Consider the following 12,041-nt stretch of genomic DNA (forward strand, 5'->3'; position numbering starts at 1 on the left):
AGTTAGCTGGAAAAAACGAAAACATTTTTTTTTTTTTTTTAACTCAGCCTAAAATTGGGATCATTCGTCTGGATATTTTTTTTCAGTGATTTAAAAGATATGTTAATAGATAAATATATCTAATAAAAAAAAAACAGATGTACATTTCTTCTTCATCACAAAGAATCTGCTGTTTCAAATTGATGGGATTTTGCTCTGCAGGTAGCATGAATGGGTTAAAATACTGTCGGCTGGGGATTCGTCTCCACTGCTTTGGGCACTTGTTCTGAACAGACTGAGAGTAAGAGGAAAACAAATGGGATCATCAAGCAAGGGGGGGGGGGGGTATTGGAACGTATCGCGATTCATGAGCAAGTGAATTTGTATTCGTAACCATGGCACCTCCGCTTTCTTTATCCACGGTGTGTTTTGTGTCGGTTTATGAAAATGGACCCCGACAGACGGATTCCGTCTCTGCTCAACGTCCGACGGCTTTGTGTCGCTGGGAACACAACAAAAAGTATTATGTTACAGAGTGGTGGGGTCAGAGCACCAGGAAGCACAACAGCTTTTTTTTTTTTTGTCCCTCACACTCTCTCTCTCTCTCACATACACACTCTCTCACTCAAACACACACACACCCTTCAACCAAGTGCTACTGGCAACACGTTGCTAACTCATACTGCAGTGTTAAGTACATTTCAACAAAATGACGCAAACTTGTTTTTCTTTTTTCTTTTTTTTAAAGTTACACTTCAGTTTTAAGACATAATTAGGACCATTGTGATTGAGAAGTGATTGCTACCTGCAAAAAAAAAAAAAAAAAATCAAAACGTGTGTATCTACAAAGAGACGTCTGCACAATCTGCCATGCACACTGTCACCAGCAAGGGACATGCAGTTAAAAGTGCAAGTCTACGGTGGGAGGGTGGGGGGGGGCTTGGCTGCTAACTCTTCGATGGAACGTTCATGTTATGTACATGTGTTTACACGTCTGAACAAACATTAGGCCGAGGAGCGAAAAGAGGAAAACAACAGAATGGACTAAGTGCAACAAACATCACACCGTTTGGGGGTGAGCTGTGTCGTACTGGGAGGGGGGAGGGGGTGGGGGGATGCTTCAACATTGTTTCGTTGTTGTGGCACAGTTTTGTTTTTTTTGTTTTTTTATTTATTCGCTCGGTCAGAGTCAATCCGCCTGCACCACGTCCTTGTGGTGGCGCATGATATGCTGGTTCTTCTCCGAGGGCCGGCGGAAGCCTTTGGAGCAGATCTCGCAGCGGTGCGGGTAGTCCTTGGTGTGGATGGAGATCACGTGCCGCTTGAAGCCGGAGGCGTCCCCGGTGCTGTAGTCGCAATACTGGCACTGATAAATCCTCCGCTCCTTCTGTCCCTTGCCGATAACGACAGTCACGCTGCTGGCCAGGCTGGCGGCGCTGACCCGGGCGGGCGGGCCCGAGCCGCTCGACGCGCTGGGCGCGGACTTTTTGGGCGTGGCGACGGGAGTGTGGGTCTCTGTCCTCTTAGGCTCGCTCTTCTCCGGTGAGGCCTGCTGCTGCTCCTTCGTGTGGATCGACAAGATGTGGCGGCTGAGAACAAAAGGGTCCGCGATCTTGAAGTTGCAGTGCCGGCACTGGTGGAGCTTCTTGGTGCGGTGGGACACGGAGTGCTTCTTGAGTTCCGACGGCCGGTGGAAGCCCTTCCCGCAGACGGCACATTTGTGTGGATAGTCCTTGGTGTGAACGGATATGATGTGGCGCTTCAGGTCGCTGGAGTTGGAACTCTTGTGATCACAGTGGGCACAATGGTGGGTCTTATTCTCCTCGTGAGTCAATCCGTGCTGCATCAGCTCCTCCTCCTCCGCGAAGGTCTGGAAGCAGCGCTCGCACTTGTACGGCATCTCTTTGCTATGCTTCGTCTTGATGTGCGTTTTGAGATTCGACGAGTCGGCCGACTTGTAGTCGCAGTACAGGCAGGAGTAAGGCTTCTCGCCGGTGTGCGTGCGCATGTGTTTCTTCAGCTCGGAGGGGTGGCGGAAGCCTTTCCCGCACTCCACGCAGATGTGCGGGAAGCTTTTACTGTGGACGGCCAGCAAGTGGCGGTTGAGCAGCCCTTGCTCCGCAGTCTCATAGTCACAGAATTTGCATTTGTGCATCTTGGTGGGCTGCGGAGGCTGCTGGCTCTTGGGCTCCCTGTGGTGGTGCTGCAGTCTGTGGGAGAACAGCGCCGCCTGCTGGTGGAACTCCTTGCCGCACATCTCGCACTCGAAGGGCGCCTTGCTGCTGAGGGCGTGCACCTCCATGTGGTTGTGGAGGCTGGCCTTCTTGTTGGTGGTGAAGTCGCAGTCGGTGCACTGGTACTTCTTCCGGGTCAGGACGTCCTGGTGGTGGTTCTTGGTGTGGCGCTTCAGGAAGCCCCGGGACTTGAACTTCTTGCCACAGAGCATGCAGGGGTAAACGGTCAGCGGCTGGCCGTACGGACCGATGATGATGGCTGGAGAGAGGAGGAGGGGGAAAAAAAAGGAGGGGAAACAAAATTAATACATGGATGTGAAAAGAAGTGTGACTTTATAACCTCTGATGCCGTTTCAATAAAAAAACAACCCAATAATGTGTGGTATCGGTCTGAATAGGAAACAGGCTTTTTCTTTCTTTGTTTATTTTGGGGTCCTCTTGCGTCACAAATAAGAAACATGCTGGATCAGGTCCATGGACGCTCGGTTGTTAATTCAAAATGTTATTTTGATTCCATGTTCGTAGTATATTTATCTTAAGAGATAAAATTGAAGACTTCATGAAAACAAGACTTGATCTACTGAGGCTTTTCTTCTAAAACTGTAGGAGGAAAGTAGTTTCATAATCAGGGTCAGTTTGTCTTTCGACCAATGTGGTGATTAAATAAGAAATCACGTCACATAACTGATAATAACGTTGAAGAAATGACATGTAAGCATATCAGGTTTAACATAAACTGTGTGTACAAGACTAACAACATGCTCAATTAGGGAATTCTACAACTTTCACTGAAAACATATTGATAAAGGTGTGATGGTACTAAAGCAGAAATAAGACCTATTTTATACCAGAAAACATTTTTCTCAGTCAAGTTATCCTGTGCAACAATTGTAATATCAACTTTCTACTTCATAGAGAGGCTTTGTTATGAAGCGGACAAACGAGCACGATATGTAGGTTTGCTTATCAAACAGCTGATTTGACCGTTCGACCAGACAAACACTATAAACTCCTGATAAGACGGTGGAACAGGACAAAAATTACAGCCGTCGAGACAAAATCACAGGTCACACAGGAACACGCTGTGAGCAACAATCACCTCAACTCAAAGCCACCAGTTAAAAGGATCTCTGTCTCAGATTATTTCTAGATGGATATTCAGAAGTGGAAAACCGGTGCAGTATTTTTCTGTTTGAAAAGAACACTTAAAACTCAAGTTTCTTTGTTCAATATCTTGTAATGAATGAAGGTTAGAGGGCAAATCTAAAAGTCACTTTACTGTGGTCTCATTCTGCTCATGATCCACTGACACAAAACACTAAGAAACTGTCAGACATATACTGCAGCAGATTTGGGATATCATGAAAACTCAGACATTCAGACCAGAGCTCTGGTCTGGTTTATCGAGCTCTGCTGCCATGAAAACCTGCTCAGTGAGTATAAAACAGAGCGTACTGGCCAATCAGCACCTGTTTGTCCAGGTGTCCAAACAGTGAGTGGGGCAGACGACGCAGCCAGCAACTTCTAATCTTACACGACTGGAACGCCCATTCATTTCCCTTTCAAATGAAGCCACATTTGTAAAGCAAAACGTATTTGCAAGTTGAGCAGCAGAGCTGAGTGTTTATGTTGGGTCGAAGAAAATTTTACCAAATCTTCTCTGCCAAAGCCAAGATGCTTTTTTTTTCAAAAATTATTTTTACTATTGTTGGTGGTGGCTGGTTGACTGAACGTTGAAATAAACAAAGAGGAGCTCGAGTAGTGTGTGGCAGGAGCACACACTCCTGTGGGATGGATCTCATTCTTCAACCAGCGTCTGTCACACGTCCGCCTACATGGTTTCACTGGTCACTGAGTCGCAAAGAGAACGCCAAATCTGATCACATCAGTTTTCAAAGAAAAGAACAAGACTAAAACTTCCACACTTACTGAACACACTTTATATTCACAGATTTCAGTAAACCTATCAACCACTCCATAACTTTGAGAACTTTTGGATTGAATTGCTTTTTCTCTTTTGTCAATGAATGAAAAAAAAAAACATTTGAAATCTATTACATTTATACAGAATGCAATTTTTCCCAGCATTCTTTGCATCTTTTGGCAGCTGCAGAAGTGCGGACCCACTTGTAAACCAAGTCTTGCTGAGATTTCCTAAAGTATGTAATGATCAACATGAAATAAACTGCTCCCTTTTTATGTGGACACACACAAAGCTCGGGTTCAGGTATGGAGTTTATAACACCGCTAATTTGAGGATACCAGGGAAAGTAAAGCCAGATAAAGAAGTGACACCAGACACGTTTATCTCACTCTGCAGTCCGGGCCTGAGGTGTAAGGACTCACCTGTCTGAACCTGCCGAGGCTCCGACCGCCGCCTGCTTTTGGTCCGCTGTCTGTTGAGCTCGTCGACCCCGTCGGACTCGTCGATGTGCAGCAGCGCGCTGGCGGCGCCGTTTCGGTTCTCGCAGCTCTCGCCGTCATCTCCACCTGTGGGTGGGGGGGGGCGACAGGCGGCGTTTAGCACTAAGACCGACGGCACCGAACGGGCGCACAGCTGAAGCAAAGGCGCGCAGAGACGTGGTTGATGCACAGGTGATGCTTCCAGTGTGGGTTTAAAAGCAATTTAATAGACAAGGGTGCTGACCATAAGCAGCGGCCCAGGCCACAGGCATGAAGTCCTTGCTTAGAGACACGCTGTCATACGAGCGGTCGTGAGTTACAGGCTCTTCACCTCCTACCACCACCTCCATATATACCTCATCAGTCACCTTGGGCCCACCTGTAGATGAGCCCAACATGTACAAAACCAAAACAGGACTGACAGTCAGTTTCATGACAGCGATCCCCGCTCGGTGGTCCGCGCCACCTACCGTGGTTTCCTTGATTGTGATGAGAGTCTCCCACCGACATGTAAACCATCTTCTCTCTGAGCGCCTGGCCAGTGGACTCCGTCAGCGCCACGCTCTCCGTGTCTCCATCACTGATGTCCACAGATTCCCCTGAAAGAAAGAAAAAAAAACCAATCCAATTCATTATTTTTTGACAAAGGAGCCACAAAACACTTTAACAAGCTGAAAACAGCTCAACTTTTAATCTTCTTCCAGGGTCTGATCAAGGCTCACAAAGCTAAATTCCAGACACGAAAACTATTTAACGAATGTTTGAGGATCAAATTGGCAAAATCTTCAGTTACTTTCAAGCATTTTCACATCACATTGTTTAAACAGGTCCTGCAGACGGAAAACGAAATTCTCCTGATCGTCAAACTGTTCAGCTGAACGGAACTTGGACCAGAATAAAAGCCATACTGCAGTAATGAAATCGCACTGATTTGTCGCTCTGTTTCTTCTCAGACCATTACGATGGTTGCTAATGCTTTGCTTTTTGTATGTCAGATGGTTTGAGTTAAAACTCCCCGCATGCACAAAGAAAAAAAAAAAAAAAAAAAAGATCTCGCTGCAGTTCAAGTACTTCACGATCTTCAGGAGATCTCACACTTGACACACAAGTTACAACACTGGTGCAGTCAACATCAATTCAAGTGACAGCGAGTGAATAATCAGTTGTGGGGTGTGATTAGAATTAGCCGTGTTGGAGCATGTTACATCACAGGTGAAATACAGAAAGTGTGCGACACAGCCAGCGTTACTCATCTGCTGGTTTCCATAGCGACCGTCTTATTAAGGCATCCGCGGTTGCTGCTCGTTACAGCAGAAGTTACACATCCTAGACGCAGCCCATGAGTTTATCAAGAAGCTAATAGCAGATGGTTTGTAGAGTTTTGTCTTTTTTTTTTTATTAGACAGTTTCCCTCCAAAACTCAGATGCTACATCAATTAACAAGTCTTAAAAAGAAACTGAGATGCTGATGGGATAACACCAGTATGAGCACATTATTATGACAGACATTTATGACCAGGGAATGTGACACAAACTCCAAGTATTTTTGAGTTGGTTTATTCATGGCTTATATTCAGTGTGTGAAGACGCTAAAGGTCGACTGTGACTCACCCATGTCATCCTCCCCGGAGTCGGCCTTAAAGATGTACACCTTAATGACCTCCTGTCCGTCCTCATCTTTCTCCACTTCTTGATCCTCCACGGCTCCCTCCACCGTTACCTCTGTTCCATCTTCAGACACCATTTTACCAGCTTCATCCACTGGTGAGGAGGACACGCAGCTTTAAATGCCTTAAAAAGCTTTCAGGCTTCAGGAGCGACGAGAGTAGAATCTGACAAACGCACGGTAATGCTGCTTTGCAGGAAGTCCATCATGATTACCAGCAACAACTAAACATTACCGGACTTGTTCTGATGTTCAGTGAAACATTAAATGATAAAATTTACTGGTTATCAACACTTCAGTTCCATTATCAAAAAAAAAAAAAAAAGCGACAGCAGAGTATGTTTAAGTTTCACCATTTCAAACATAATGAACAGTCGTGAAGTTCGAACACGTCATGTTTCAACACATATGCGCCATTTACAGCACAAAGAAGAATCCAAAGACATTAAGAGCCTAGACAAAGTTTCACAAATTCATCTGTCAGAAATTAAAGGAAGGAACAAGTACATGTGTCTACTGTGTGTTTCATAATAAGAGTCGGGTCCTTGAGAGTGACTGTTGACTGAATTAAATAAATATCAGGATCTTTCATCAGACACATCAGAAGGGATAATGTATAGAAAGCAATTCTTCAAAGAACAAAGTTACAATACTTTAGTCACTGAAAATATGAATGAATCCGTTCATTTCAGAATAACTGTAGCTGTTGTTATAAAAAGCAGTTAAAGTTAAATGAAGAACATCAGAGATTAAATGTTCATTTAGATTAATTAATTCACACTTTCTCACTCCTACAACTTATCGCAAACTATCTTTCAAATTGTCATAGAAATCCCGTTCAAATCGATCCAACATTTTGTCGCAGCAGAAATACACACAGAGTGTGTGTAACTGCTGACCTGAGCTGTAAACTTACAAGATATCATTAAATAATCTCCACAGCCATCTTGGTCATCTTCCTGTTGCTCTGGGTCCAGCCCATCTTCAGGGATGTCTCCCATGGCAACGCCTTCCTCCTCGCCTTCCAGGGCCATCACACAGGTTTCTACAGCAACATCTTCATCTTCATCGCAGTGCACATACTCAGAAACCACATCCTCTACAGCATCCTGGATGACTAGCTCGTCCGGGGCAAACCTGTGAACCGCCATGCCTTCCCCCTCGCCTTCTGACACCAACACAGTCTCTTGAAGCTCCACAACAAACTCCTGCCCACCGGCACCACCCTCATCTGGAAGAAGCAGGATTACCAAGTTAATCAGAGGTCAAGGTCAACGGCAGAGAAGATTCTTTATGTTTTGTGATAAATGTTTCCAACCTGAAATTATGCAAAAGTGAAACAAACTTTCCCCGAAGACCACAAAATCTCTCATTGTTAAAACTTTAACACCTCAACTTATTAAACTTAAATTAGCCATTTAAAACTGTAAAATGAACAAACATTGACAAGATCTATTACCCGATCCGTGTAAGATTATTTTAGGCTCTTCAGAATGTATTGCAAGCCGGGTGACATCTTCATCCATTGTCCTCGCACTGCATTTGTTACTGGAGAGCTGAAAAACAAAACAAACAACAGGATTAAATCTCTGCCAACTAAACAAGTGTAAACAAAGCTGAACACGAGAACTAAGTTACCGCTCCATTTTCATATAAAAATGTGGTTGCGATGCACCGCGCAACCCTTTGTTTTAAAACAGTTTGTCACAACGACTGGACTCATGCGCTGCAGCTCACACTGATTAATTGAACATTATAATGCAATATGTATCACTTAATGTCTTTCAATGTTATTCTGCACAAACGAGTAACTTAAGAGGTTCATAAATGAAATTGATTCCTCACAAGCGAATGTCATAGCAGGTGTTTCAAGCCATCAAAGTGCTTTCAATTATTTTCATGTGAAATAAGCATAGTATCAACGTCCACATGAAGCAGAAGAGACTAAATTTCAGTGAACTAGCTTTCCCTGCACTGTGTGCATTCATGTTCTACATGTTGACATTTCTGGCCAATCCGATGGAGCCCTGCTGCTGCAAATGCCCCGTGCGCTACAAAGACCTGAAGCCAAAGAAGAAGACGAAGCAACAACAAACACGACCCAGTCACAGCTGGTTTAAGTTAGGGGCAAAAGGAAGAGCAAGGTTGAAAAGCAATCCTCGGGAACAAAGACATGACTGCTGTACTGCTCGTATTTATCACAAATCTTACTGTCATGTGCAGTTTGTTGAGGTCAGAATGACGCAGTTATCTGATGTATGTAGACAAATCTGATGGTTAAATAGATGGTAGGAGATCCAATCAGCGATCGGGAGCAGCCCAAGTGTCCCTATCAAATATTACAACACACTTTCACCCACTAAAGACTTTTATCTGCAGGTATGTGTGCGAATGGTGCTGGTCTGAAGGAGATAAAAGGTGAGTGGTGGCCCAGAGGCTGGAGAAGCAGGCTTGAGATTGAGCATCCTGTCCCCATAGTGGACAGGCCACTAACTTTTTGGCTCCCGAGTAAGATCCTTGACCTCCACCGGCTACCAATGGGTTAGTCTGGTAAAGAAATTTTCCCCATGGAGATCAATAAAGTATGATTAGTTAGTTAATTGCCACATAATTCATCTGCCAGTACTGGCTTTCACGTAATGCTGAAAATTAGGATTTCTGCTGATCTAACCGAATGAATACTAATCACTTTAGTTATACTCAGAGGCTCACTGCTTTACCATAACTAATTAGTCGATTTTAGTCTTCTTGTGGGTCATCTGGATATTGTAAGTGTGAGGAATCTGATTTTTGTTTAAAGAAGGCAACACATTATTGATTCCAGTAAAATGTATGAATGGATTTTCAAGTATCCACTTGTTATATTTTTTGGTATACTTCATCATTTCTCTGCATTATTCTCAGCTATCTATACACACATCACCACATCACACATGGTAGCATGGCAGCCTCTATTAGTATCTTTGGCAGTCTGTGAGCAAATTTCTAAAAAAAAAAAAAAAAAGATTACTGGTTTCATAGCTTATGAGAAGAGAAAATTCATTTTTTACCACAGTCCAATTGTAAACAGGGCTATGAAGCTAAATTACTCGCAATTTTCATCGAATTAGTGGTCATGACTCCAAACAGAGTGGTGTTTGGTAAGTAAGGATAACATTTTTGAGGCTCTCACAATCAAAGTTTCCTCTCCCTTGTATGAACAGGCTGCTGTTTACTTTACATCCAGAAAATGTGAGCTCCAAGCAATGTGCCTAAGAGCAAAAACAATGGCAGCATTAGCCTGATTAACTTCTGGAGAATTTGATGTTTTTTAATAAGCCGAAGGATGTATTCAGTGACTGTTGGAAACCAGAAGAATAGATGTAACTGATATTATTTATCACATTCATCGGGCTATATCCAGGACTCTATGGGCTGCATGTAAATACATTCATATGTTGCAAGTTGATATCAAACGTATAATCAGGATACTTTAATTCATATTAGGATACTGGCTGCTGTGACATAACCAAAAAATAGAAAATTAAAGTTATCAATTTGATTTCATGAAGTGCAAATACTAAAGGACTGTGCATCCCTACTCACTTCAGCCTAAGTTTAAGTAAAGCTTCATTTAAATGTTTATCAAAGACAAAAAGTGTCTCACTCCAGTTGGTGTTAAAAACTGTTCAGTATCCAACACTACCTAACAAAACCCAGATTTTAAATCAATAGCTCACAAGGCATCAGGATTAGATTAACTTTAAAATGTTTCTGCATACAATGCCATGTTTTATTGTGTTCCTTTTTTTTTTTTTTTTTTTGGATTTTATTCAGTTCAACTTTATCTATACAGCTCCAAATACAACAGTTATTTGAAAGCATTTTACAAAGGAGAAACCCAACAATTCCTCATGAGCAGGAAATTTACAAAGACAAACTTTGCAAGTCTCATCCTAGTGAGTATTGGAGAAAAACTGTTACTGCACCAGATTTCTCTTAGGAGACTCTAAAGTAGTCTATGCATTAGTGTTAGCTTGTTTCTGCTGCATTAACAGAAATAAAATGACCGGCTGCAAACATACCATGTCCATCTAAACACTTGAGGAGGACAACATCAAACTAAATACAAAATGACTGGTAGCAACTCCAGCTCGGAGATCAAGGTGAGATAAAAATCTCTCTCGGAAACAATGCATGAGATGCGGGGATGTAAACAGGGAGGCAGGCGGTGCAGCCGGGGTACCAGCTACCGAACACCATCCCCCACCACCTCCAGGTGGGGGAAAAAAGATGACAAGGATGTGAGGAGAGGAGTCCCATCAGGGTGCTGAAAGACACCACGAACACATCACACCCTGCCCGGATAACCGGACCAACAGGGCAGCTCATCCGCGCGAGCCAAACGGCACAAAACCCGACGTCCGAGGCGAACAGCGGAACTCCTCCGAGCATCCGCCGTCTAGCTCCGGTGCAACGGGCTGAACCGGCTGTCAGCGCACAAACACACAGGCTGTGTGCGCCCGCCTGCATGCATGTGGATAAAAAACACACACAACAAAGACGCAGGGCCGCGTTAGGTGTGCAGTGGTGTAGCCTGCTAGCGGGAGGAGGGTGAACCACACACACACACACACATACATACACACACGCAACTACTTCTCATCGCTCCTGCGTCCGCCATTTTGTTAGCTTCCCGTCTCATCAATGGCTAATTTTAGCATTTATTTTAAGTCCTCTGCGATTTTAAATCATTAATACGGTTTAAAAGAAGGCCACAGTGCGTGGTCACTTTTATACCGGAGAAAACCTGCAGTGAGGAACAACGCGTAACGGGCACTGAGCTACTTAATGCCGGGAGAGCGGCTAGCTAATCGCCAGGGCCAGATCTGCCAATTACGGCCTCTATTGAGGCCCGGGCCTGAGAAGAAAAGGCCCAACCCTCTGCGGCCTCGCAGCGAGAATAAAGAAATAAATTTAATCACTACGTGCATGCAAAAACAAAGGGCCGAGGATACACACGAATGCAAACACGGCTCCGAAAACGGAAGCAATGAAAAGCCCCGCGTACCAGATTTGCGCTGCAGGGATGGCCTCCGTCCGCTCCTCGGCGTCCCCAGGCCGCCCGGTTCCCCCAGACTCGGGCTGGATTCAGTCGGGAATTTTGTGTTATTTGGGCGGGCCGGAGAGGAGCAGAGAAGGAGGGGTTAGGGGTTGTTTCTGGAGCACCGCTGAAAGCAAAGCAGGACGTCTCGGAGCCAGATCTCGTCGTGCTACAGCCCCCCGCTCCTCCAGCTCCGAGGCCGCCGTCAGCACGACACGTCACAGCCCGAGAGCGGCAGGAAAATGCGGAAGGGTCGTGGAAATCACCCCGACAGGCACCGAACAGGCCATGATCCGAGCGCCGCGGCGGCACCGTGGGCTTTATTCAAGTCAGGCTGGGTAGGAAATGAGCAGAGGGCTGCTTCGGTTCCCCAAACGGCTGCGGCGAGACGGACAAATAAAGCGATTAGAGTGTGAGGACCTCCGGAGCGCGATTACTTGTGAATGAAGAAGCCAAGCACTGCTGCAGTTTGATCCACAACTCAGGGTTTCTGCTCTGAATCCACTCATCTTTCCCCAACACTGTCAAAAACTGACTTTTAATCACTTTTCATGAAGAAGAAAAAAATTACAACACAATAAATCTCGATTTTTGACTGATTGAACTCAAAGGTACTACACTTTTAAGCAGGAGTGAATTTGAAAGAGTATTTATATTTGTTTGTAAAATTAAAATT

The 12,041-nt window shown here is 44.5% G+C and overlaps 1 protein-coding gene across 3 annotated transcripts; it reads right to left on the bottom strand.

The window, feature by feature from the left end:
* Positions 1–275: 275 nt before the first annotated feature.
* Positions 276–11,708, bottom strand: LOC115395234 (zinc finger X-chromosomal protein). Of its 3 annotated transcripts, XM_030100672.1 has the most exons (9): positions 11,333–11,708; positions 7,742–7,838; positions 7,420–7,513; positions 7,199–7,327; positions 6,228–6,377; positions 5,087–5,215; positions 4,861–4,995; positions 4,560–4,703; positions 276–2,472 (listed from the first exon to the last, which is right to left on the bottom strand). In XM_030100672.1, exons 3-9 carry the CDS (start codon positions 7,511–7,513, stop codon positions 1,169–1,171), a joined length of 2,085 nt encoding a protein of 694 aa, XP_029956532.1. In that variant the 5' UTR covers positions 7,742–7,838; positions 11,333–11,708; the 3' UTR covers positions 276–1,168. The 3 variants fall into 3 exon arrangements, with proteins under 3 accessions (XP_029956532.1, XP_029956529.1, XP_029956530.1); XM_030100669.1 differs by having other exon boundaries at positions 7,199–7,513; positions 11,333–11,707; XM_030100670.1 differs by lacking the exon at positions 4,861–4,995 and having other exon boundaries at positions 7,199–7,513; positions 11,333–11,705.
* Between the last annotated feature and the right edge of the window lie 333 nt (positions 11,709–12,041).

This window comes from Salarias fasciatus, chromosome 10 (genome assembly GCF_902148845.1).
Source record: "Salarias fasciatus chromosome 10, fSalaFa1.1, whole genome shotgun sequence".
NCBI lineage: Eukaryota > Metazoa > Chordata > Actinopteri > Blenniiformes > Blenniidae > Salarias > Salarias fasciatus.